This window comes from Acyrthosiphon pisum, chromosome A2 (assembly GCF_005508785.2).
Source record: "Acyrthosiphon pisum isolate AL4f chromosome A2, pea_aphid_22Mar2018_4r6ur, whole genome shotgun sequence".
Lineage (NCBI taxonomy): Eukaryota > Metazoa > Arthropoda > Insecta > Hemiptera > Aphididae > Acyrthosiphon > Acyrthosiphon pisum.
Genome location: NC_042495.1, coordinates 81,480,024 through 81,506,704, shown reverse-complemented (window position 1 = coordinate 81,506,704; position 26,681 = coordinate 81,480,024). Strand labels below are relative to the sequence as shown.

Below are 26,681 nucleotides of genomic sequence, written 5' to 3'. Positions count from 1 at the left end.
GCGTCCCACGTCCTCGGCTCGACACCAGTAAACATCTCCTCTCACCGCATGCGTTTGTAACTCCACTCAACTTTCACTCGACAAAAAAATTGAAAAAAATAATATAAATACGTTTCATGGTCGAGCGTTTTCAGAGCGGAACTTATGACGGCAAAATTGTGTAATTTTCGTGAAAATCTCTCTTCCACCCCTATTGCAGTGACCCTGCGGATAAAACGAGAGGTGATGACAAATAGGTACGCGTCATCGTATCGTTGTCGTGCGGCGATCGATAAAAACTGTGTGTATGCATAATTAATATGTAGTAATATTCAATACGACTATATAATAATATATTACGAGTAAATATCGTTATCGTTATCGACCAGCCTCGTGTTGATTTGTGTACATATTTTACCTACGCGCCTGTATTATCCCTCAATACTCGCCGAACGAAGATGTATTATAATAGGTCGTTACAAATGCGAAATATTCAGCATTTTCCAGGGAGTGTATCGATACGTATCGGTTCAATAATGAGGGTTCAAGAAGTTATGTGTGAGTGGTATGCCGGACGCCGGTATACCAGCGAAACATTACGACCCATACCGGACTCTAGAATTTGATATGATTCGGCATACGTAACTACTCCGTATCGAATTTTCCTTCTTAAAATTCTTGATATCGTTACCATAGTAGCCTGCAGGTATTACAGACCTAACTCTGCAGCTGATTTTCCTACCCTGTGGCTAGCACACCATACGAGCAGCGAGTATAACTTTTAATGATAGCTGCTCTACGTTAGAAAATTGAATCGTTCTTAAACACTCTACCTTTAAACCTATTTAAATTTGTTTTCTGCGGTTAAGTTTGTTCAGTCTGTCGTTTACGTACAAATACTATTCGTTTCGTCGTGTTGTCGAGTTCTGCTGTCCGCGCGCCGTTCACGTATTATTATTATTATAAACTATTACATATTAATACAACTACTCGGACCGAGCGGTGCATGTCCTCATTTCCTAAAGTTATAATAATGTATTAAAATATAATAATATAATATTGTATGCGTGTATAACGACGTCTGTCGCGCATATTCCGCCACATGTCCGTCCGCCCGGATGTGTAATGTGTACGTGTGTTGTCGGGTTATACACTCTGGTATTGCCATATTAATAATATATTATAATATAACGAAAACTGGCGGTGCACCGGGTGTGTGTATGTGTGAAACACGTGTGCTTCACTCACCATCATCAACCACTGCACTTCTCGGGTTTCCGAGTAGTTCTCGTGAGTGTACGGTTTCTCTCTCGCGTACGTTATAAAATATGCTTTATACGTGTGCGTGTATGTGTGCGCGCCGTATGAATACCACTTCATCATCATGTATTTTGTACGTAATGTACCGTCGTCCGTCGACGACAGAGACAATTATTATGTCGCCGCGCTTTTGCAGTACGCTCGACTACGAGTTTTTGTCGCTGGATAACGTATGCTTATTATTGGTTTTTTGTTCATTCCAACCGTACGCCGTCGTATACCCCCGTCGTGGGTACGTAGAATTGTACTCGTATTCGTGTCGGCACAATATCATCATCGTTTTCTCAGCTTGTATACCTTCGCAGACCTTCCCCGCTGTTCTCGTGGCGTGTTATACGCGCGCGATTTAGGACGCACTGGGAGAAAGTAAAAGTGTATATTATTTTTATTATGATTACCATAACGCCAACCGGAGCATCCCGTTGTCGTCGTCTGTCGGCAATGAACCAGTTACGGGTGTAATATAACGGGAGAAAGCGGCTCGAATATAATACGTTACGTGAACGCACGTAACTATGAAACGCGTATATATACGTACATAATATAATATAACGAGCACCCGCGCGCCGTCGGTGCTCGAGCGTTGGCGAAATGGTGCGCGGGACGTGGAAGGGGCCTCGCTCGCCGCCCCGTTCACTTTTTTGCAATGACACGATTTTGGCCGTAATGGATTTTCCACCGCCGCCGCCCGGGCGTGTTAAAAACAAAAAAAATTCTAAATCGCGCGCCGCCCGTAACAACCGACGGTTTTATTTTCAATGGGAAACCCAGCCGGCTATAATATACGAGAGCCGCTTGCAGAACTCGTCACGCTTTTTATTGTGTTTTATACTTTTCCGTCGAATATCGCTCGACACTATATTATATAGTTAGGTATTATTAATTCCGTCATAACCGATTCCGCCTTTCCGGAAGACACTAAATAGTTAGTTAGGGTTGTATACTTATTATTATTACATTAACTCGACTGCTGGTTATGTGTTTGCTGTTGTTACCACGCCTCGCCTGCCGAACGAGGAAAACGCCTCCATGACTAAATTTCCCCGTGTTACGGCCCAATATGCGTGTTTTACACCGCCATCGTCACTGCGGCCTTTAATCGATGAGCATCTGCTCAGACCTCTGCTGTAGCTTTGCGGTATAAAAGGCGTTTGCAAGACACGTACCTAAGTTAGACTCTAGGGTTTCGTTTTTAATTGCCGCTCGTCAAATTTAAAACTGGTGGCGTCCGGTCGATAAGCATTATACGCATTATTATAATATAGATCCATATATAGCTCTCTCATTAAAACGCGTTTCTGCTGCAGCTTATACGTCGTAATAATATCATTATACACACGGCGGCGGTTCCCCTCAAGCGTATGGTATACGCAACCGGAAAAAAGTTCCCGATTCCCCGACGGGAATGAGTCACGCGGCGCGCAAAAAATGGGCCCCACGTGCTGTGCATATACGCGCCGCGCGAATCAATACCGCGCGCGCAGAGTCCTTTTTTTCGTGAGCCCATCCTCGCTCCCCCTCCTCCGGAGATCGTTAAACCCGCGTCAACAGACGAAGCCGTGGGGACGGCAATCCATTGCCACGCGCATACATTATAATGTATTATTATGTATTCGCAGTGTACATTATTGCTGTTGTGCTGCTGTGGTATATGGTAATAATATATGAACGCGAAAGCCGCGTGCCGCGCACCCCTTTGACCGGAGAACCGCCCCCACCGCCTTTGACGCTGCTGCCGTTCAACGACCTCGCGTCAACGGCCTTTATGCCCAGAGTCTGTTGTGTATTATTCGATTAAATGATTTAAAGTGCGCTCTCTAATAAGAAATCGGCATCGGTGGGGCTGCTGCATCATGCGCCGCCCGTCCGTTAGAAATGTCGCTGTCTGGGTCTCCGCTTACAATACGGCCAAACTTCCATCAGTCTCGTGGGCATCAAAATAATTCATATTAGAAATTCGTTTAACAGAGTTACATAATTTGGGTTCTTATTTGGTTATGGTTCTCGATAATATTTCGTTCCACTGTATAATGAATTAACAAAAACTTTTAGTGGGTATTATCATTATAATATTTGTTATACGATTTCCAATTTCTCAGACATTTAACGCGGTTATAGCAACAATCAATAATTGTGTTATACTGACAATACGTACATTAAATAGGCATCTATATACATATGTGTGGTTTAGTAGTTATACATAATATGCAAATTAAATGTAAAACGGTAGATATAGTAGGTAAAATGATAAGTATAATAATTTGTCTAACGTACTGAATTTTCCAATTTCGTTATGTTTTTTTATTGGATGTCGTGGCCCATGAAATACCAGATACGAAACACTCTGTTGAGGATGTACAAAACGGCCACAATATATTATATTTGTTTTGTTAACTTACCGCGATTCGGATGCAGCCTGATGACGATATTACGATGTAATCGTACGACTTCCATGGCGGCCAGCGGAAATACTGTTTCCCGCCTGCACAGTCAGAGTGAAAACCGCAAAACAACATAATATATAAATCGTGGCCGAGAATCCCGTCTATCGTATCCCTCGATCAAATTTCGGGTCTATAATATGACGAATTTTAAGCGCATTCCATATATTATAGTTTCGGTTCGTTTCATCCGGAGACCGTGTATATACTTTTGTGTGCGCGCATTGCGTATATATTCACCTGGTTAGGTATAATATTCTACATCACTTTCACCGGTTTTCACAACAGAGCTCGCTCGCGCCACCGTCGCCAAAGTAATAATATGTATTTACCTATTAATATACAACAATAAAAACTAAGAAGGCGCCGCCGCTGCTGTAATAGTCTGTTATAATATTATATAGACACATATTATTATAGTTTTTTTTTTATACTCGACGTGGTCTAAATGGGTGATTTTACTGTGTCGATATTTTCGATTTTAAATAGCACGTATCTATATATAATATACGGTTGATCTGCGCTATTATATGACGTATTGTATGGTGAAAATATCGAAGCAGAAAATGATTTTCGAATTTTCTGCATTTTCAGTGCCGTTGTGTGTTTGTTGTATACGCGTGTACGCGTGTGGTGATAGTACTTTATGTGGTATGTCCTTGACGACTTGTTACTTTTTGTAATGGTGATTTTTTTCCTTCTTTTCTGTACCTTCTAAACGTATGCTAAATGTACCTCGGACCTCTACTTACCACCTGCCCAGCCGGTATATTATACTATACGTATGGTAAGACCGCTGGTAAGAGTATTATTTACTGCAGATAGAGGAGACGATCGTTTTATAAATGGAAAGTTGACTGTTTTCGAGGCACAATATAATTAACGTAATATATTTATAATTGAAGATTACATTTTTTTTTTGAGCGCCTGCTGCAGCACGGCTGCCGCTGCGATGGCCTCGACACGTGTCCTAGGACACTGCGAATATTCGTCAAATTACGCTCGCGCGACCAGGTGGTGGTGCCCCCTTTAATTTCGTATTATTTTCAAGTGTAAATGTTCAGCCAATTTCGTTGATTATATCGCTGGTTATATAAATACACTGATACTACATATAGGTATACTACAATGGTAGTGTGCAGGCGCGAGTTTGCACATTTTTACGTCCTCCAGGACATTCAAGGATGTGCCCTCGACGGATACGCGGCTCAATGTTCACGTATTTACCGATGGCGTTTAAAACAATGTTGTGACTTGTGTTTGTGGATTATTATTATTATGACCAATGAGCGAATTAGCGCTTTCAATGTTATCCAATTCTAAAATCGGGTCAAATGGCGGTGCAATCGCTGCGGTGGTGGACGTGAGGTGTGTATGTACGCGAACCAAGTATATAGTGCATTGCTATGACCGGCGCACTTGGTTTGTTTATTTATTACATTATCTTCCTACAATCTATACTACGAGAAAATTTCGACAAAGTTAACGAGAGAGAAAAAATCGATCAATTGTTTACCTAGTGTATAATGTTTTCATCATTAGCCCGCCGCAGCAGCGGCTGCGTTCAAGAGGAGAAGATTGTTGTTAGTTGTATTAATCATTCTCCTTGTAATCATCAATTTTTAATTTTCACCAACAATAACACTATTATATATTAGTGCACACAATATTGAATACAAAAATATACAATGTTATACATTATGTTTGACCTTCAGCGCGTGTGAAATCGATTTATTTTCTTCGCGTATCCAATCTTTGAATATTGTACCTTGACTTTGAAACTGATGTGTTTTTTCGTAATATAATTGTTATATATTAATATTGTTATTACGGTCGTTTGTTTGATTTTACAGGACGTAAAAGTTCAGCACACAATGGTATAACATATCTGTGTATATAGAAGTTGATCGAAATAACTACTAACAAGTAGAGATATTGATAATATTATATTTATCAAACATTGAGGCGCACGCCTATCTCATTCAACCTTTAAAATGTTTAAGGGCTAGTATTACCATCTCCCGTTAAATTGGCCCTTAGTCTGTTATACGGATGAGAAACTTGTTGTGCAACCAGTTAGAATTCCTTTTCCCAATGACATCTAATAGAAAATAATATGTTCATTTCTCAGCAAAAAAAACTGTCCGGTTCCTCTGCGGCGGTGTTAACTGTTTGAACATATTGTCAATTGCGTAATATTAAATTTGTGAGAAATCCATTATTTTTACAGGTTTATACCACAGTACCTATATCAAATTCTTATTTATTAAATGTGCAATAAAATATATAATATAACGTCTGAGCTATACGCGAAAATAAAATTGATTAAACACTTACCGAATAATCAGAGCAACCAAATAGTATTTCCATTTTCCGGGAAATATATTTTATTTAGGAAGAAATTATAAAATTATAAATTCAAGGAAAATCTTAAGAAATTGCATAATTTATTATTAAACACTATTTTAATAGGTACCGAAATGGACCTTTAAATTATTGAACTTAATGTAATATTGTTGATTGTAATTACCTATGTACTTCTCTTGAAAATAACTTTTTATAATTAGATTTCAATTTTCTTTAATTACCATGTCGTAAATATTTCGATTTACTAAATATAATATGTTAATTGCCGCGATAACGTCAAGTGCCGTAAATTACTTAACACGTCAATGTGTTATATATATTATACGAGGTTTTCAATCCGTCTATAACGACGAGCACCTTTGTCGTGTGCGTTCATAGTATATGATTTTTAATACTTTAAAGTCGTATACTTATGTATACATAATATATTATAATCTAGTTCAGTACACTCACGGCGATCTACGGTTTAGGTACTCAATATTATAAATAATATTCGATCAAGCTAACCTAACCAATGTCCAATACAATATTTAATATATTATATAGTATATAATAGTGTAGAAATACATACCAAGTAGTACAACGCTTAGTAGCACATACTTTTCTCGTGTACATATTATACTTGATTTGATAACCCATAAGCCTTACTCATTACTAATGGTTTGAAATTTTTGCTTTTCCAGACTGAAGGGCACCGGTGGCAGTGCTCTGGGTGGTGCGAGCAGCGCATTAGTAGGCACCAGCGGCAATCTTGGCGCGGCAGCAGCCGCTGCTGTGCTTAGCGGCGGTAGCAGTCGCGTGACTTCGTCGGGCGTTGAGCTCAGGGAGCTCAGGCGCCACAACTACAAGGCTTCCGTGTCGGTGCTGTCGCACCTGAACAAAGGCAACGCCGCTTCGCCGTACGTTAGCATCGGAGGAGGACACCGACAACGGACCAGAGCCCACCGGGCCATGAACATGGGCCAGAAAATATCTAGTGAGTTTAATAATAATTCGAAACGGTGCAGTAAGTGGCAGTATGCTGACACTTGCTGTGAAAACAACAGCTAACCGCTCAACCCTCAAATTCCAACCCCTAAATATGATCGTGTCTGCTCAATTGCCGCCCCGAATAAATCACTGCGATAATAATATATGTTATATTATATTCGTGGCGCTGTTATTCGTCATCGTAGTCATCATTGACGACGGCGACGGGCTTAATCGACTTTTAGCCTCGGCCTTTTGTTTTTCGTTTCCTCTTACGGTTTAATAATAATTTTTGGCGTGCATAAAGTGTCCGGCTTTGTGATGCAGTTTTTTTTATTATTATTCTTTTATGAATCCCATGGACCCATACAGTATACAGTTATACGGATACGAAGGGTGCAACCAGGACAAACGCGCCCCGCCGTTGTCCCGTCGCTCCCACCCTCTACGAAATCCGGTCCGACGACGCCGCGAGTGATTTTGCCGACCGCGTTCACAGTCCAAATTGTCCGTCCGCCGTCGTCGCGTGTGTAATGTCCGACCAGCGGTCTTATGTACGTGATGTATATACAGAGTGCTCTGAAAGTCCGTGTGCCACGTGTAATCGACGTATAGTTGTATAGTTTAATCAGTTGGTCGTTTGTTTGGAAAGGCCACTTCGCCGGTCATTATTAACGGCTCGCATACAACGATAATATTCTATCTATAGTTGGGTCGTCCGAAAATCGTCGAGTGGAGGATTTAAAGATAGGAAAAAACGAGTTTTCTTATCGGACGAGTCAGCCGCTGGCTGGCTGGCGTTTTGAGATCGTTCGTCACGGTGCACACCACTAACGCATCTAACCAGAGTCGACACACAATCGTCGTTCCGTGTCAGCCGTTGAATAGCTCTCTTCGAAATAATTACATATGTCTCAAACACTGCCGACCGTTTTCCGTTTATAATAAACTACGTTTGTCTCTCTGTGAATCTCGAGCGGACGCGCGTGCGTCGTTTTCGAAAGTTATCGGTGTACGTTTTTTGTCACCGCGTGTATATAATTTCGGTGTATTTGTATTGTTGTTATTTGTCGTCATTGTTTTCGTTTTGAATATTCCATTTCGTTTATTGCCACACGCATTTTTATTACATAATAATATCTATACCCGGCGAACCTCGCGAGACATGACCAACAACGGAACGGTGGCACCCGCCGCAGCCGACGGCGCCGCTGACAACACCACCTCCTTAGGTAAAAGTAAGTGAAACCATATCACGGCGTAAAGAGAGACAACGTTCGATTCGAAATCGCGCGATCTTCTACCACGACCGCGTGTTTGTTGTGTTGTTCGCGAAGGCCGTTTTCGCCGAAACGCCGCGCGCCCGGTACGAAACGTTTTCATAATGTTTTAGTCGACTACGATGCCGTCGACAGTCGAGAAAACCACCACTCCCCCTGCCATCGGTCATCCCTAACGACCATCCGTACCTATACTACGCACTGCTATATTATACCTTTGGGTGTTGTACTAATTATACTAATTATGTATTATCTAATCGTCATACGCTTCGTGTGTTTCAGGTGGAGTTAAAACTGTTAGCCGCGAAAGTGCGCAACCATACAAGCCCGTAGTACCCAGAGAGCTGGCCCAAGATTTTGCCCGTCCGGCCAGATTAGACATACTATTAGACATGCCGCCGGCGTCCAAAGAAATGCAAATCAAACACGGTTGGAACGCGGAGGATAGGTCTCTAAACATATTTGTCAAGGTAATGAATAATACACAATATACATTGTTTATATAATATAATATGTATTATGTCGTGGTGGTGTCGTACTCGTCGCATTATACCGTCAGTGTCTTGTAATAATCGTGATTTTATCGTTCGTTTACAGGAAGAAGACAAACTGACATTCCACAGGCATCCGGTAGCCCAGAGTACCGATTGCATCAGAGGTAAGACTGGCTTGACCAAAGGTCTGCACGTGTGGGAAGTAAACTGGTCGACCAGGCAACGCGGAACGCACGCAGTGGTCGGCGTCGCGACACAAGATGCACCTCTGCACTCTGTCGGTTATCAGAGTTTGGTGGGAAGTAACGACCAGTCATGGGGCTGGGATTTAGGGCGTAACAAATTGTACCACGATTCGAAAAGCTACGACGGCATTACGTATCCGGCCTTGCTCAAGCCCGACGAGACGTTTATAGTGCCAGATAAATTTTTAGGTACGTATACCTCGCGCCGTGTACGAGAGCATTTTTTTTGGTGCTCCCGAGACACCTGAGATGATCTTCTTACACTACTGACGTCAATGACGCCTGTACAATAATTATTATATCATGTCTTTATTTTTTTTGTTTACAGTCGTTTTGGATATGGACGAGGGAACACTATCCTTTGTCGTAGACGGCCAGTATTTGGGCGTAGCGTTTAGAGGCCTCAAGGGGCGGAAATTATTTCCAATTGTCAGCGCTGTTTGGGGTCACTGTGAAATTACGATGAAATACATCGGCGGACTAGATCGTAAGTATAGCGCCAGCCAGCTCAGCTGTCTTGACTTAGCGACGTTACCATATGATCATATATTAATAAAGTATTGTTTTTTGTTGCAGCTGAACCTTTACCGCTGATGGACCTATGTAGACGAGTCATTAGACAACGAATCGGTAAACAATACCTAGAAGAACGCGTCATGGACCTGAACCTGCCGCAGTCTCTAAGCGTTTACTTATTATATCGGGACAGGAGATAACGGGGCCAGCAACCGCGCCGAAAATATTGATCAACAGATCTCAAACGTCGATCCGATTCCTCCCCTACTTATCTGTCCTATCCCCGCCCTGTCGACTCAACACCATCTCCTCACCCACCCACTAATCGCCCGTATCTCCTCTACCTCAGGCCAGTAACCGCGACGTTCGCTAACTAGTCTCCCTCCTCCTCGTGATCCCTCGTTCAAGTTTCCCTTAGTAACACCCTTGCCCCACCCACCCATGTAAATAATACTCGATGCAAACCCCTTCCCTATCCCATTTAAATTACACAAACACGAAACTTTAAGTAACGACTGATGTATCAAGTGTCAAGATAGTTTTTTTTAATATATTAATTAATTTAAGGTTTAGGAAAAAAAATTGAAGATAAACTTTTGTACAAAGTCCATAAAATGCCTATTCGGTATTATAAGTGAAAGAAATTAAGCGCGCAACGTAAATACCGCGTATAATTTTCAACTTGTGAATTATATTATTCTTTTTTTTTATTATTATTATTAAAATTAATTTCAATCCTGGTTTACTTGTACTATATAATTATACGCGCGTGCTAAGGACAATGAAATCTTTTTTTTTACCAGTTTTTGACTAATTATTTGTATATAACTACAAGTTACATGTTTTTTTCCTCGTCATTGTTTTTATATCACAAATAAATTATGTTTTGTAACTGAAATGTTCTTGGTATATTATATTCGGAAACTGTTTATTATATTATTATTATTATTATTTTTTTTTTTTTTTTGTAGTAACAAATCTATAACTACACTTTCTTTATGCGAGTTAAAAAATTAGTTTTTCATTTATTACTATTTTTTTTAGTTGTTTAATAGAAGATAAAAAAATGTTATTGTTTTGTGAAAATTGCGCTCCCAAAATTTTCTTTGGCAGAGAACGTTCAACACCGCTTATTGTTCTGTTGATGAAAAACGATATTATGAAAAGACATTTAATATTAAACATACATTTAAAAATGAAAAAAAAAATAAATGTAGACTAATATTTAATTTATATATGGAACGTTTGTAAATAAGTTAATACGTTTTGTTTATTTTTATTTTTATTTTTTTTTTTAACGATAAATTTGTTGGCTGACAGCAAAACTCGTTTTGTGATAGATACGACTTAAGTAAAATATAATATATATAAATATATATTTTTTTTTTACATTTCAGTTTCTCGAAAAAATAAAATAAACCAATTGATTTGTAAATACATTTTTCTCCTGTGTAACTGTTTGAAACGTTAAGTACGAGACAATATATTCGAATATATAAAACAATATTTTCTAAGAAAAAGAATTTGCATTACAATATTGTTACCATATTATTTAACGTTCAGGTACTACACAATTTTATGTTTTTTTTTTTTTTTTTGAGTAAATATTTATTTGGGCACATGTTTTAGTTAAAATTTGTACGCGTTTGTTTAGCCAGTTGGCAGATTTTTGAGTGTTGATTTCTGCAGTTAATTATCTCCTTTTTTTATGGAAAGAAAGCAAAACTAAAACAATAATTAGCCTTGAATGTATATTTTGTAAAAGATAATTTCGGAAAATGTGCAAAAGGTTTTTATTATTATTATTATTATTATTATTATTATTATTATTATTATTATTATTATTATTATCAATTATATTATACTTGTCAAGAAGTGTTACTGTCAAGTAAACTAATTAATATCAAGAAAGTGTGTTGCGTTTGTTTTGTTCTTGGTCTATACTTTTTATACCAACCAAAATTACCTTTTGGCCTTAAATCATTATTTTATTTTTAAACATTTAATGCAGTTTCTTAATGTGTCATTATGAGTTATTATGAGTTTTAAGTGAATGATAATACTTAATGATAAATAATAATAACTTATTATATTTTATTTGATAAAATTATAAAACTGCCTCACGAATTTCCATTTATCAATGTTTGTTTTTAAATGTAGAAAAATAACCTGTATATTGTGGCATTCAACAAATAGTATATAATATAATAATATTATGTAAAATAACAAATATTGTTTATTTTATCATGTGCAATATTTTTATTTTTTACCAATATCGGGACTAAAAATATTAGGTACTACCATTTAACTTCTATATTAGGTTGGGTACATAAATATGTATTTAAATGACTAATCTAAGTGTATGTTAGTAGGGTAAAGTTTACTTGTTGAATAAATATTTTTATGTTCAACTTAATAAATTTGTCGAGTAAAAATCAAAAACATCATTAAAGTATATTCAAAAATATATTGTCAAGTACGACAATACAGTAGTAAACGTGGATATCAAACATTGAACTTAGAATTAAAATTTCCTTTTATCAAAAAAAAAATAAACTAACCATATTTAGTTTAGTATTGATTATTGGCATGAGCCAATATCCAAGAATCAATAACATTTTGTCATGTCTTTAAACCGACATTCTTGTATATTACGGCCAATTGGTTGTCACAGGTCAATCATTATTCATTAATTTAAACCTTAACAATATTTATAATTGTCTATGATCTAAGATTAATTGGCAGTAGCCTTAGAGATTTACAATTATTTTATCTCCTTGTATATTTTTACCTATATTTCCTTCTTATGTTTGATGTTTCACAAAGTAGATAATTATCATATTATACCGGTACCCTACCTATTACTACTATGAAACAAGGTTTTCAGTACTAGATTCTAGATGGTTGTTACTATACTCTGTCCAGCGAGAGAACGTGCCGATTCTGCGCATCCCCCCGTGTCTCTTTCCTATCGAGAATGGTTCCCTTATGGCAGGGTGCTGGATGTTGCGTAGGGGAACGAGTTTTGGTCGGTGTGCGATGCGTTGTTTCGCTGGACAGACGGTAGATGTACATAGAACTTTATAATATTAGCTTGTATATCATTAGTTTATATAGACGTATTGAAAGCAATAAATTTCACTAAAAGGGTAACACGCCACAAATTCTGATCAAAGCAAAAACACACAACTTAGTACACACGCTTGTATAGTAAGTAATATCTATGCATTATTTATTTATTTGATGACTGTTTCATGTTTGAATATTCAACATTGTCCATATTTTTGAAATTTTTAAATGAAGAATTGTCAACAATATATTTATGTTTGTACATTCGTAAACAGTATGTTAGGTAATATAATATGTAAGTCCTAGAAAAAATTTCCTTCATGGATAATCTTACTATCTAATGGTTAATTTAATACAATCAACACAAGTTGCTTCGGTATACATACCCTGGCCACATGTGGCGTGCAGGTGTATTTCTTTCTAAACTGTTTAGGTGCCACTGGTAAGTGCTAACTAGTAAGTCTGAACTCTGAAGTAGGTACCGATTAACCCAACCAAAAGACTAAGATGCAATAAACTGGAAAAGGCATGGCTGGTGGCCGGCGGGTGACTGTCGTGTACGGCAGAGATTTATATTAGCGCCACTTCGCCACTATTCATCAGTCGTCACTTTTCATTAATATCATAGGTACCTAATAGCAATTAAGAAACGTTGGTTTTTAAATTTATTTGGATATACTTATATTTTGTTAAGTTTGTGCCCTATTTTATTTTACCTTCGGTAGAGTGTAGACTAGAGTAGGATTTAGAATTTTTTTGTGTTAGACCCACTGTCTTTTTCCAAGTTTTACAACACAAATATTTAAAAATGGCCCAATTTATTAACATAGATGATAGGCCAATAGTTGGGGGGCACCTCTGCTCCCCCTTAAATCCTCCACTGGTACCAGACATGTCATCTCACGCAATTTCGTGCGGCCTCCTACGGCTCTCGTGACTCGTTTCTAGTTCACTCTATTTTCGTGTCATGGAAGTTCATGGTACAAATTACATAGGTAGTACAAATTAAGATTTACGGGTTATAATAGGGATTCCTGAATGGGTTTACACAAAATCCACCTGTTAAAAAATTGTAGAGGAGATTTTTATTATGATCCTATTATAAGGCCATTCCTATCAATCTTTCATCCATACAACCTATAAGAGACTGATAAAAATTAAGGTACTTCTAGTGGTTCGGTTTAAAAAGTTGTAAAGATGATTAAAAATTTACTTTGCTTCGAACGCAGCAAAATATATATGTACAGTCGTACAGAGTGATTCCTTTATCATGAACAACTCATTCTTTCAAAAAATTATTAGGTTTCAAGTCGTTACAAAACAATTTTTTAAAAAGTATATTTAAAAATATTTATTTTCTTTAAATTATTTTTAAGTTGTTACTGTTTTGAATGTTACACTACAAAATTTAATTTTTGAAAGCAGAATAATTTTTCCAAGTATTTCAATTATATATTTATACATAAAAATCAAATTTACTACGAGTAGTTCGTGAGTAAGGTTTAGGTATAACTTATAACTTAAAGGTCTTTAAATTTTAAAGTACCTATAGGTGAGGAGAATAGTGTACCAACATTTGAAGCCACTCAGACACCACGAGGTGGTTGGCTCTTAATTGTCTCCCAACACTTTTTTTTTAAATTAATTAAAAAATATTATCACATTATGATACTACCCATATTAAATCATTAATATTTAATTATGTCATTACAAAAATACTAAATCTATTAAAACCAAAATAATACGCCCAATGTCAGGGGGTATTTCCCCACTACCCGCTATTTTAGTTAATACTTAGTAAAAAAAAAAATTGTTTTTATTTTTCTGTATTATGGGAGATTTTTGACTTTGGCACTCCCTATTTATATTTCTGCGGGCGGCCTTAACACTGTTTAAATATATTTACGATTTTAGATTCTGAGCGGAGCGAGGAAGCTATTGGTTTTACAATGGTGTTTATATATTTATATATTTTTATTTTTTTTTTTATATCCTGTATACAAAATTTCTAGTAGAAGGAGTGCTTCGATTTCAACATATAGTACCTTATCTTTTAGCAAATTGGATCAAGATGGTACTTTAGAGAGGTCATTTTCCTGATTTTCTCAATAGTTATTTAATGCCACGGGAAAAACCACCGAAAAATTACGAAAAACGCTAAAAATGGGATTTTAATTTCTAACGCTTTGTTTATCACCATACATATTATAATATTAATTCAACTTACATGATATAATAATTAATAACAATATAAAATATCCAGACTGACAAACCTGAAACCGTCTCCGCTCAGAATCGTTTTTTTTATACAATGATATTTATTATTTTATCATTGAATTCAAGTCTAATACAACCCATTATACAATGACCCACTTTTAACCTACTGTACGGCAGAGTGACATCCACTTACCTGCTTTTTAATTTTTCTAATCAAACCTTTGGAACTTTGAAAGTAGGTACTCGAATTCATAGGCGTGTCCTGACCTCATAATCCGCAGGTCGCTCACAACTGCAGGGTGGAGACTCGTTTGCGCACATATTTATATATTTTTTAAATTTACGACAACTCGTTTGCGCACAAAATAGTAAACAATATGAAAACCAGCTTTTAGGCACAGTTTTAGGTGTAAAGGGTGTCTTAAGCTGCCCAACACGTTCAATATTATTGATATCAATGATCACCCGTTAATAAATATTGAAGTACCTTCAATACAGCCAATACACGGTAAATAATATTCTCAATGTCGAATATCGAATAATAATATTGATCGTGTATGGGTCGCTTTATCAGGCAGGAGTAAAACCGTATAGTAAATCATTCAAATACTCATGGAAATTCAAGTCGACACTGATTTAAAAATAAATTCATTAAAAAAAAAATAAAGAAAATACCCGTAGAAAAAAAATATATTCAGATTACAAATCTAAAAAAATTGATCTCATAACATTTTTGACCCAAACACATACTAATAAATATTAAATATGTATTAACTGTAATTTGTGTAATTTGTAAATTTTAATGACTTGTAAAAATGATTGTACCTAATTTATTGTAATTTGACAAAGTTGTGAATAATGTTTCTAAGGAAGCTGTTCTAAAATAATTAGCTAAACAACATTTTTAAACCCGCCAGTCTATAACATCAGAATATGATGAGATAGAAAGTCCTAAGCCTTTTAAAGGGCGAAGGAAAATGTTGTTTGACTATAATAATTATTATCCACTACCTATCAGTGTTGACTAAATTGAAAATGTGGAGGTACGCAGATTATGTACACTCTATACGTGGATAAATTTCTTGGAAAAAAGGTTTCTATTGTTCATAAATTGTGCGCAAATTAGTTGTAGCCCAACTGCAGTGGTATATCCGATGGAGGGGTTACTGCACCCCCCCCCCCCCCAAAAAAAAAAAAAAATTAGACGAAGGTTCGGGATATTATTATCATATGATAATAATTAAATCAGTTTTACTTTTTTATTAAGATTAAAAACAATATTCCTTTTATCAAATAAATAAATAACTAAGTTATATGAAATTGTATTTAGTAATTTTAAAATATAATTTTAATACTAATAATACTTTTTACAAATGTTTTTTTTACGTGGTGAAAATGAAAAAACTTTTTTTTTTTATTAAAATAAGTAATATACAATCTGTATCAGATGACACAATAAGCATATAGGCTCAGAGTAAACTATGACATGATAAAGTTGAAAAAGAAGTCACCCATTGGTGACACTTATGCAAGGAGAGTTTGCATGTTGGTTAATTATGTTAGTTATTAATTAAGGTTAAATTAAATTAGATTAAATTAAAATAAAAGATCTCGGCACCACTTACGCTTTAGGCGCCTTGGGGGGTTACCGGGTGTGGTAAAAGACGCTAGGTTCTTGATTAGGAGATTTTTGTGATAGTTCGTTCTGGTGTGAAATCGTTTATAGTAAGCCTTGGCTTCATCGTTAAGCGTTTTTATATTTAGATCTTTGTGGAGTGAGAGATTTGATACATAAGAAGGGACATTCGAGAGTTTCCTTAAGGCGATATTTTGGAACGTTTGAATTTTATTTAGGTTGGACTTTTTAGCATTTTCCCATAGCTGAATCCCGTAGAGCCAGACAGGTTTAAGTAAGGATTTATAGATGAGGAGTTTGACGTTTAGAGAGGAGTGTTTATTATTATGAATCAAAGTTTTCAGCATTCTTAGTCAGTTATTTAAAGTCAGCCTTTTGGATTTGATGTGAGAGGCCCAGGTTAGTCTTTGGTCAAATGTGAGGCCCAGGTACTTGACTTTAGATGAGGAGGTGATTGGGGTTCCGTATAAGGTGACGCTGGGGCAGGGGGCAAGTCGGAGAGTAAAGGTTGTATGTATTGATTTGTTTGGATTAACTTTAAAGCGCAAATTGGTGAACCAGTTTTCCATCAAGTATATATAATTTTGTAAATTTTCGGAGGCAATGAGAGGGTCAGCATTGATTGAAATTAGAACCTTATCATCCGCGTAATCAGCCACACATGTAAGGGGTGAGTTGGGCTGATCTGATGCGTAAATGTTGTAGAGAATAGGGGAGAGAATACCTCCTTGAGGTACACCAGCGTTAATGGTAGCTATGTCAGAGAAGGCAGAACCGGATCGTATTTGAAAATGTCTATTTGAGAGGTAAGATTTGATGATTAGGTAGTAGGTTGGAGGGAGAAGGCTTTTAAGTTTAAATAATAAGCCATCGTGTCAGACCCGATCGAAGGCCTGGGATATGTCCAGAAATGCACATGTGCAGTATAACTTTTTTTCCAAAGAGTAGGATATTGCATCGACTAATCTGTGCAGTTGATGTGTGGTCGAGTGTGAGATGCGAAAGCCGAATTGGGTGTCGGGGAGTATATGTTTTTCGGTAATTATAGGAGAAATGCGTTTAAGGATTAACCTCTCTAAAATTTTGGCAAAAAGAGGCAGAAGGCTGATTGGTCTGAAGGAAGTTAAAAGGTCCGGAGGTTTGTTAGGTTTGGGGAACATTAAAATTGTAGAAAATTTCCAGACTAGCGGAACATAGGAGAGTCTTAGTGTTGCGTTGAAAATGTGAGTTAAGTGGATAATGGCTTTGTTTGGAAGGCATCTATAGCAACTTCAGCTGTTATCAGGTCGAAGCCGGAAGATTTTTTTCAGTGGATAGTGCAGTAAAGAATATTTTACATCGTTTGGTGTGAAGGGTTTGGCAGGAAGAGTAAGTGGAAGGAGGGAATCAAGAAAGGTTTCTACCGTATTCATATTGTTAGTATTAAAAACGTCTGGATGGGGTTGAAATGACGTGACCGAAAGATGCGCTTTAAACAGTTCGGCTTCTCTAAGTCTGAGGAAGCCAGAGATCCATCTGGTTTTTTTATTGGAAGATTCTGCGTTTTGTAATTAAGTGCTTGTTTTGTGGACCTCCATAGAGAGCTGTCTTTGAGAGAAAGATTAATGAGATGAATTTCGAAATCCTTAGTTTTAATTTTTATTATCATTTTTTTGAGAGAGTTAGCTAGATGATTATAGACGTGTTTATGTGAGGGGAGGCGCGTGCGTTGATATAACGCTCTGGCCTTGCGTTTTTCGACTATTTTAGATCGAATGATCTCTAGAAGAGGTTTATGTGTCAATATATTTGAATCATAGTTTGTTGCAGACCAGGCAGCAGACTGAATAATAGTAGTTAGACTATTTACGGCTGAGTCAATATCAGCTGAGGTTTTTAATTTAGTATTTAATTTGATTTCTTCATTCACTAGGTCGTGACATTTTTTGTGGTCTGTAGTGCGATTAAAAAGTTTTGGGGGGCCTTGCCAGAGTGGGGGAGTGGTATTGAGGGTTAGTATTACAGATGAGTGGTCAGAGTTCAAATCTAAGGTATTAGTAATGGTGTAGTGAAGATAATTCGGAATTTTTGAAACAAAGATGTCCAGAATATCTGGACTTTTTTTAGTGGAGGTTGGCCAGTATGTTGGTCCAGGGGGGGGGGGGGGCGAGAACTATGAAATGTTTGCAGGAAAAAAGATTGTAAAGGACTAAGCCCCGAGGATTGTTATTGTGGCATCCCCATGATTGGTGCTTGGCGTTAAAATCACCTCCAATCAGGGCCGGCGCTAGGGTTTGCGAGGCCCTAGGCAAAATATTCCTGAGGGGCCTGAAAAAAGTTTTTACATATTATATGATCTTTGTTGCTGATGTTACCCATTTTTTTTTTTTTTTTGCTTATCACTATACCTTCAATGTAATATTATAAGCATGTAATTAGTATATGAATTTTATTTTTTTAATAAAATATAATTGGATTAATAAATATATAAAATAATACCAATTTGTCATTAACTTTATTACTTTAAATTGTATTTAATACAAACGTCATAATTTGAAAAAATTAAATTGTGTTACTTAAAATTAACTTTTCTGCTCTTTTTGGCTACAAAATGTTCAATAATGGTATCGTAATTCACACTTTCGGCTAATTCCTTTTCAATGGCTAAAGTTGCCAGACCACTTAACCGGTCTTATGACATTGCACTTCTGAGGTAGTTTTTAATGAGCTTAAGTTTTGAGAAGCTTCGCTCAGCCCCCGCCGAAGAAATAGGAATTGTGAGCTTAATTCTAATAGCCACACTTAGGTTTGGAAAAGCTTCATTACATTTTTTTAGTGTACCCAGTACTTGCAACGGTGTTTCAGATTCATTCACAAAATTTCGGCAATAATAAAACTGTTTTTAAATGTGTCAAAGTAATCAGAAAATTTTGAATTTGTAATATTGTGTTTCGGAGGGGAGTATAATGCAGCAATAGCGATTGGAATGTTATTCAGGTTAAGTGAAATGGCACAGGATTGAATATAATCATGATTAAAGCTAGGAAGTGGATTAAATATTATTGACAATTTAATAAAGATAGCAACACCACCATGAGCTGTGTTGTCAGGATGGTTATTTTTAATCAGTTTGTAGCCTGGAATATGGATTGAAGTAAACTTAGTGAAATGCGTTTCAATAATTAGGGCGATGTCTATACGTTTATTGTTTACGACAGTTTCAAGTTCGTGAACATGGTTTTTTAGGCCATTTGCATTAAATAGGCATATTAATATTGTTTTATCTGTGACTGAGTTATTTGTGTTGTTATTAAACATTTTATTTATTTAATAGGTTGGAAAGACTAGAAATTACTTTGACAAGAATTTCCATAAGTGGGTTGATCATAGTTTTAAAGTCGGCAAGAAAGCCTGCTAGCGTTTTATTTAAATCTGGGAGTTGTTCAGCACTAGAAGGGGGTGAGGATTGATCGACTGGAGTATTTGACGTGGCCTGAGCGTAAGATTGTGTTTGAGTTGGATGATGTTTATCAGAATTGTTTTTAGATGGGTGACTTCCTTGTACATTTAAAGGTTTAGGAAAGGTATTAACATGCAAAAAATTACTTGTTGAGAAGAGTCGTTTTCTTCGTTGAAGATCCTTGTGAATTGTACAGCCTCTGTAATTAGCAGGATGATTGCCAGAGCAGAGGGCGCATTTTGAAGGGGCGTCACGTGTGTTGGGACAGTCAGGTGACAGATGATCGTCTCCGCATCGAACACATTTGGGATGGTAACCACAATAAGCTTTGGTGTGCCCGTATTGTTGGCAGTTATAACATTGGCTAATTGTTTTTGGTTTATACGGTTCTTCGATTTTGATTTTTGTGTGGAGAAATGAGGTCAGTTGAAATATTTCATTTGACCTATGTGTTGGTTCGAGGTCGACAAAGAACAGAGGGAGACGATTTTTGTTCACTCTATGTAGAACATTGGTGACTTGTCTTACTTCAAATAGGCGTATTTGAAGTTCATCTTTGATTAGGTCAAGTGGTGTGGAGGGGTGCAGGTTGCGGATAACTACTCTGAGTGGTTTGTCCTCTTTTAACTGGTAAGTATGGAACTCAGCGTCTTCTGCTTTGAGGAAGTGAACAAGAGCTCGGTATGCTGCTGGGCTTGAAGTTTGAATTTTTAAACTGTCATTTGATGACTTGGAGATAAAGTTATCAACGCCGAGCAAAGGGCAGGGAAATCTATCACATTTTTAATAAAGATTGGAGGAGGGGGTTTGAATGTTTCGACTTCATCATTTTCAATCCTGATTAGTCTCATTTGACAGGTTTTGGGCAGATTCTTCTTGAGCAAATAATTGAAAGCGGTTGGGAGTGGCGAAAATTTTATTTTTTTTATTCTGCTGTTGTGTAGTGGGAGACGAGGGATTGGATATTGAATTTGATGAACTGGAGTGATTACGTTTATTTACTTGAGTTGTCCAGCCAGAATTTGAGGTGTTCGTATTTGCGTCCATTGAAGACGATTCGTTAACTTTCGCTTGTACGAGATTTTGATTTTGTATTGTAGAGTGTTTAATTGAGGCTTTCGTGGATTTATCATTTTTGTTATTAATGATGTTTTTATTTTTGTTTAGGTTTGAATTGGGCATAATTGGTCATTAGCTAACAAGAGTAGCGAACCCGAGATAAGATAACGCGCGTACGCGTCGACGTGAACGATGATCGATGGTTTTTTTTCTTTTTAAGTTATTTTAGAGTTAGATGTAGTGTTAAACGTGTGCGGTAAACTGAAGTAGAAAGATTAGAACACAGAACACAAAACGCAGTGGGTGTGAGAAATAAACAGTGTTCTAATCGAGAGAAGAGGAAAAAAAAACACTCAGAAAAAATACAACGTGGCATTAGCGATAAGGGAACGAGCGAAGTGCGTGCGTATCGAACGACTTCCACCGCGGGACTCAAAAAACTTAATATACAAAATCAGAAACTTAGGAAAAAAAGTTTATATTATGCACCGAAATGTATAATGTACCTAAGTTGGATCAAATTTCGCAGGTCTTGTCTGTGCATGACAGGCATGACCTGTAGACACGCCTATGCTTGAATTATTGTTATGTGTACGTATTATGACCATAGACCTATTTTATAGGTCTATAATTATGACATATTGACATTACGTATAACAATTTTACGTCCATAAATAGGTTTTGATATAATGACCAAAAATGCCATGTGCATGCTTATGATATGTTAAGCTGACCCTGGTCCATGGCAATAATGTTTTCGTTGTCAACGATGAAAGTGAATACTGATTGGTGATGGTTGTGGACTTGTAGAGTATACGCACACTAAGTCGAGCAGTTACCCGTTACCACGAGGAACGAAAGAATAGGCTAAGCACAACTCCTTGAAAATGTAACGTTTGCCTTTATAGTTAAACAATTGAAACAATAAAAAGTTTTTTAATAAAAACGTGAATCTCAATAGTATTCTAAAATAATCTATCATAATCGTTTAACTGCAGTTAAAACGCTCAAGTAGGTACTTAAACCGGATTATTGAAAAGACGAAAGCTTGTCATGACCATCAGTAAGAAAGTTTTATCTTAAAAATATGTCGGCCGTTGTATATTCTTCGCTTTGGGCTTTAGTCCTTTGGGTATAACGTCCTCTTAATCTTGAGGTGAAAAATTGAAATGAGGATTGTGGAATATCCAACCATTTTTTCCCAGTTAGAGAACGCTACACTGCCATTTTTTGTCTCGGCTTTACTAGTGCATAACATACCAAATTTACTCTCATTAGATCACGTTTAGCTCCGTTAGTTTAAAAATTAGAGTGAATCGACCTATTTTGAAACTTGATGTTAATAACATTATCTGTGTTTATATGTGGGTTTTTAACGATAGTTTAACTTTTTAGCAAGCTATACGTATATAATATAGCGTAAATTAAAAATACTCATAACTCATTTAAACACTGAGTTATTGTAAAAAACCCACATACAAACACAGATATTTTGCCATCAAGTTTTATAAAAAGTCAATTGACTCCAATTTGCTATGTTACTCGCTTGTAAGACGGAGATATCTGTGTAGCGTCCTCTTAAATCGTCAATTATCGAGTGTATTTTTATCGTTGTAACTGCAGAGCGTCTGAGCACGATTAAAGAATAAAGATAGTATCTATAGCCGTGCGTCTGAGCCACACTTATATACTATATAGACATCTATACCACTTCTATACTACTATAATATAGAACTATAGAAGCATGTGGTCTGAGCAACAACCGCTATAGAAAAACAGCAGCGCCTTCTACTTCTGTAATTCTCAACGAGTGCACGAAGAAACCAACTGTCACTTGATTCACTAGATGGTGATGCTGTATACATCAAAAATATATTTTAATATTATGATTTCTCGGTTTCTAGCAGTTTTCCATATTAATTTGGCGTTTTTTTTTTATTATTATTTCTTTATGATACCTAATCAGATAATATAATATTATTTCCCAGTTATTTTTTTTATTAAATTGTCAAATAATAAAATACAGCCGTTATAGGTTCGTAATTAATACTAATTATTCATAATACTATGTATCAAATATTTTCTATGTCAATATATTCAATTGCATGAACGTGATAACTGAAAATTGGATTCCCACTTCCCAGTATGATCAATGAATTACTAGGGATAGACAAAACTTTGATTGTTCGAGATTCGAACTTAAATATCTATTTCTTATTCAAACTTCGAATATTTCTAAATTAATTTATTAATACATTTTGATTTTAAATAGAAATATATCCGGTTTTAACTCTTTAAACAAATATAAATTATATTAAAATAGTATTGATATCTACTTCTTTCTAACTGTTCAAAATGTTTGATCTTCATTACTTATATTGATTTTAAATATTTAAGTAAAATTAATTATTATTATTTAACTTATTTTGTATAAAAAGCTTACTTGATCATACTACACAAAATCTCAAAAATCTACAAAATCTAAATTAAACACACACATTGCATCATGGCAATGCAAATATCTATAAAAAAAATTGTTCTTGTATTCTTATTCTATGGTAGCCTATATTTTTGATAAACTATTTTTGTCAAACCTTCTTTCATTTCAAAAGATACCTATTTTTAATAAAAACCTAAACCTAATGCTAATTTAAACTTCTTGTTTTTCTTCGATAATAAGAATATGATGTACATATTAATAAAAACAACATATTTTTAAGTTTTAAAACTTTTTATAAAATATATAATATATATTTTACATTTTGTTTACATTGAAATATATAAAAATAATGCCTGTACGCAATTGTATAACAATGTTTACTACCAGAAACATAACTCATAAGTTATCTATTGTTTCAGTGTTTGAAAATATTTGATAAATCTACACCTTGTTTAGCTTCGAAGAATGTGTATGACAGTGTTATGTCATCAATGTTCTCCATTTTTGGATCGGTAGTATACTCAGGATCAATAAAAAAAAATACTGGCATATCAACCTGAACAATTTAAAAATTATTATCAATCCTGTTATTATACTGTAAACAGCTAGTAAAATACCTCTTCATTTGGATTCAACTGTTGTTCTTCAAAACAAAAACATTGTATTTTATTAAAATATTGCCCCGCTTCAAAAGGTACAACATTGTATGTGCTGATACCTGTAATTGCTTTATCTAATGGATTTTTAGCTGTATAAAACGCTAATGCTGTTTCACCTGGTGCTACCTAATAAAAACATAATAAATATAATATTTTTTTTAACATTAATTTTGAAATAAAAAAAAGTTAAGTTTTGTTCTATAAAGTATAAAATATAAATTTTTTTGTGTATTCTAATCTAATGTAAAAAGATCTCAAATTAAAACAGATATAGTAATAAAAAAATGAGACAAAGAAAATGTAGTTTAGTAATGTTTACATGTGGATAGTTAAAACTTCCAGAAACAAAATTTAAATGTTAACAAAAATTGTAATCACTATATCAAACTGTTGAAAAATACAATTGTGTGGTAGGTAGGAATTCATTATTTAACCCAATAGCTAACATACTTATATTATGATAATTGAATACTTCTACTTGAAATACAATCTTGCAAAGAATCTAAACATATGTAAATTGTATTAAAAATAAATGCAGAAGTAACATTTTGTTATTTCAAGTCAATATTAATTATAATGATCAATGTCTATGGTATGAAATATCAAGTCAATAAAGAATAAAGTAGTAAAATAAGACATTTTTTTAATTAACTAACCGAATAAATTGTGAATCATTATGTTGGTTACAGTTTATCTGGATTATCAATGCTCTATTAAATTTAAAGGTATTACTCTGATTTCATTCTGAAGAGGTTTAAAGCTCCATTGCATGCTGGATGACGTATCAGCAGTGAAATGAACTTTGATCTCTCGGTTTCTATTGGGTTTCATTGTTTCTACTTTAGAATCTTCTATGTTATGGTTCAGAGTTCCACCATAACTGAATGCCTATAAATAAATCAACATTATAGTGACTTGTCAATGTTATATTTAGTACGCGCTCACCTGACAAAACATTTTATACAGTGGCACAGCCGCATAACTAAGACCGACCGTTAATACTCCTAATGAAGAAAGATAATATACAGTAGAACGTATTCTCTTTTTTTGTGCACTGTTTGAACTAGTATTATGTAAACGTTTGTTAAACAAAGAGTTTAGGGGACAATGCAAGCCACATATAGGCCGCATTTTAAACAGTGCCTTAAACATCATTCTATTATAATATGTTCTGTTGTCTTGGTCAAAAAGTCATCGTTTTTCTTTGGAGTTGGGTCACTATAATAGAATAAAACTTAAGAATATTATGTACGTACTAAAATGTAATATGGTACAGAAATTTGTACTCTACAGTCGCTAAATTTTAATTGACAAATATTTACCACACTATTATTCAGTACAGTGTGCTACATAAGGCACATTATTCTTTAGTGATTTTATGTTAATATAAAATTCGGTGTGACTGAGACATTATTAATTGTTGAATTTGTTCGTACTTAGTTTAATTTTCGATTTTTGACTTAAGCGAATTGCAAATATTGAATAAAAATATTAATTACTGAATAATATTATCACAGAATAAATAAATAAAATAAATTTTATTCTGTGATATTATGATTTAATATTTATTATGTCTGTCGTCTGATTCTGTTATCAATTTATCATTATTATTGAGAAAACTAGAATAAGGAGACCAAACTCCTACGGGCATAGAACAATATAGAAACGAAACTCGATCAGCTGATTGAGGTTTTGTTTCCCTATGATCTGAAGTCTGAACCTCTGAAAAACATGGAAACGTTTCTGCGCACCAACATGCTAGACATGTTTACGTAAACGTTTCCCGAAACATAGGCGGGATACGCTACGCGGGGTCAGCTTGTTTACCATTTCCTATTTCACGTATGCCACACCGCCCCTGGAAACCATGTCAAGGCCACAATCGCCCGAATCACGGAGTTTCATACCCCTGCTACGGGTTACGGCCGTCCGCATGAAAAAACGTACCGAAATGAGTAGCACGATTAAACGGCCACAGTTTGCGCTGCGAACGCTAAGATTGTTACTTTAACCCATAGTATTTACCATCTTAAACCGTGCTTTAACCATTCTATGCTTTAACCCACGGCTATAGATAGTACTATCTTTAATCGTGATTTAACCCGTGGTCTTGTATTTTTTTGGAAAATATATGCATTATTGATTATTTTGAACCATGACCCTCTTAAGATTACGATTACCCATTTACACATGCGCATGCAGCATAATATATGTATATTTCATAAATATTATTTTTATTTTTGTGTAAATATATAAATTATTATACAATCAGTTAACACTATACAGTGTCCCGTGAGGATATACTTGCCGTCTGGACAAAAATTGGTTTTTTGCCGTTTTACCTATAAACTAAAAACATTTTAAAAATCATGAGATTAATGAAAATATAATGTTGAAAAGTCAACATTTTCACAAAAATGAACTCTATAAAATGGCTATCTTCAATTGTTTCAAAAATAAAAAATAACTATTTTAACTTTTTTACCAAAAAATGTAATTTAGTTAAAAAATTAAATATGAGTGTCCTATAATTGTCTCGATGAGTTTAATA

The 26,681-nt window shown here is 35.4% G+C and overlaps 2 protein-coding genes across 7 annotated transcripts in view; one reads left to right on the top strand and one right to left on the bottom strand.

Annotated features, from left to right (window-relative positions):
- LOC100160060 (protein gustavus) overlaps positions 1-10,363 on the top strand; it is a 126,426-nt gene extending 116,063 nt beyond the window's left edge. For all 6 annotated transcript variants that reach the window (XM_029490342.1, XM_029490343.1, XM_029490341.1 and 3 more), the window contains 5 exons: positions 6,791-7,083; positions 8,639-8,826; positions 8,954-9,284; positions 9,424-9,582; positions 9,672-10,363. In XM_029490342.1, coding sequence (XP_029346202.1) covers positions 7,059-7,083; positions 8,639-8,826; positions 8,954-9,284; positions 9,424-9,582; positions 9,672-9,811 — 843 coding nt within the window. In that variant the 5' untranslated portion in view covers positions 6,791-7,058 and the 3' untranslated portion in view covers positions 9,812-10,363. The remainder of the gene's footprint in view (positions 1-6,790; positions 7,084-8,638; positions 8,827-8,953; positions 9,285-9,423; positions 9,583-9,671) is intronic.
- A 13,380-nt stretch (positions 10,364-23,743) lies between these two features.
- LOC100160027 (cytochrome c oxidase assembly protein COX11, mitochondrial) lies at positions 23,744-25,653 on the bottom strand. Its single transcript, XM_001951142.3, has 5 exons — positions 25,453-25,653; positions 25,076-25,348; positions 24,863-25,018; positions 24,089-24,256; positions 23,744-24,027 (listed from the first exon to the last, which is right to left on the bottom strand). The coding sequence occupies exons 2-5, from the start codon at positions 25,283-25,285 to the stop codon at positions 23,887-23,889; spliced, it is 675 nt and encodes a 224-aa protein (XP_001951177.2). The 5' UTR covers positions 25,286-25,348; positions 25,453-25,653; the 3' UTR covers positions 23,744-23,886.
- Between the last annotated feature and the right edge of the window lie 1,028 nt (positions 25,654-26,681).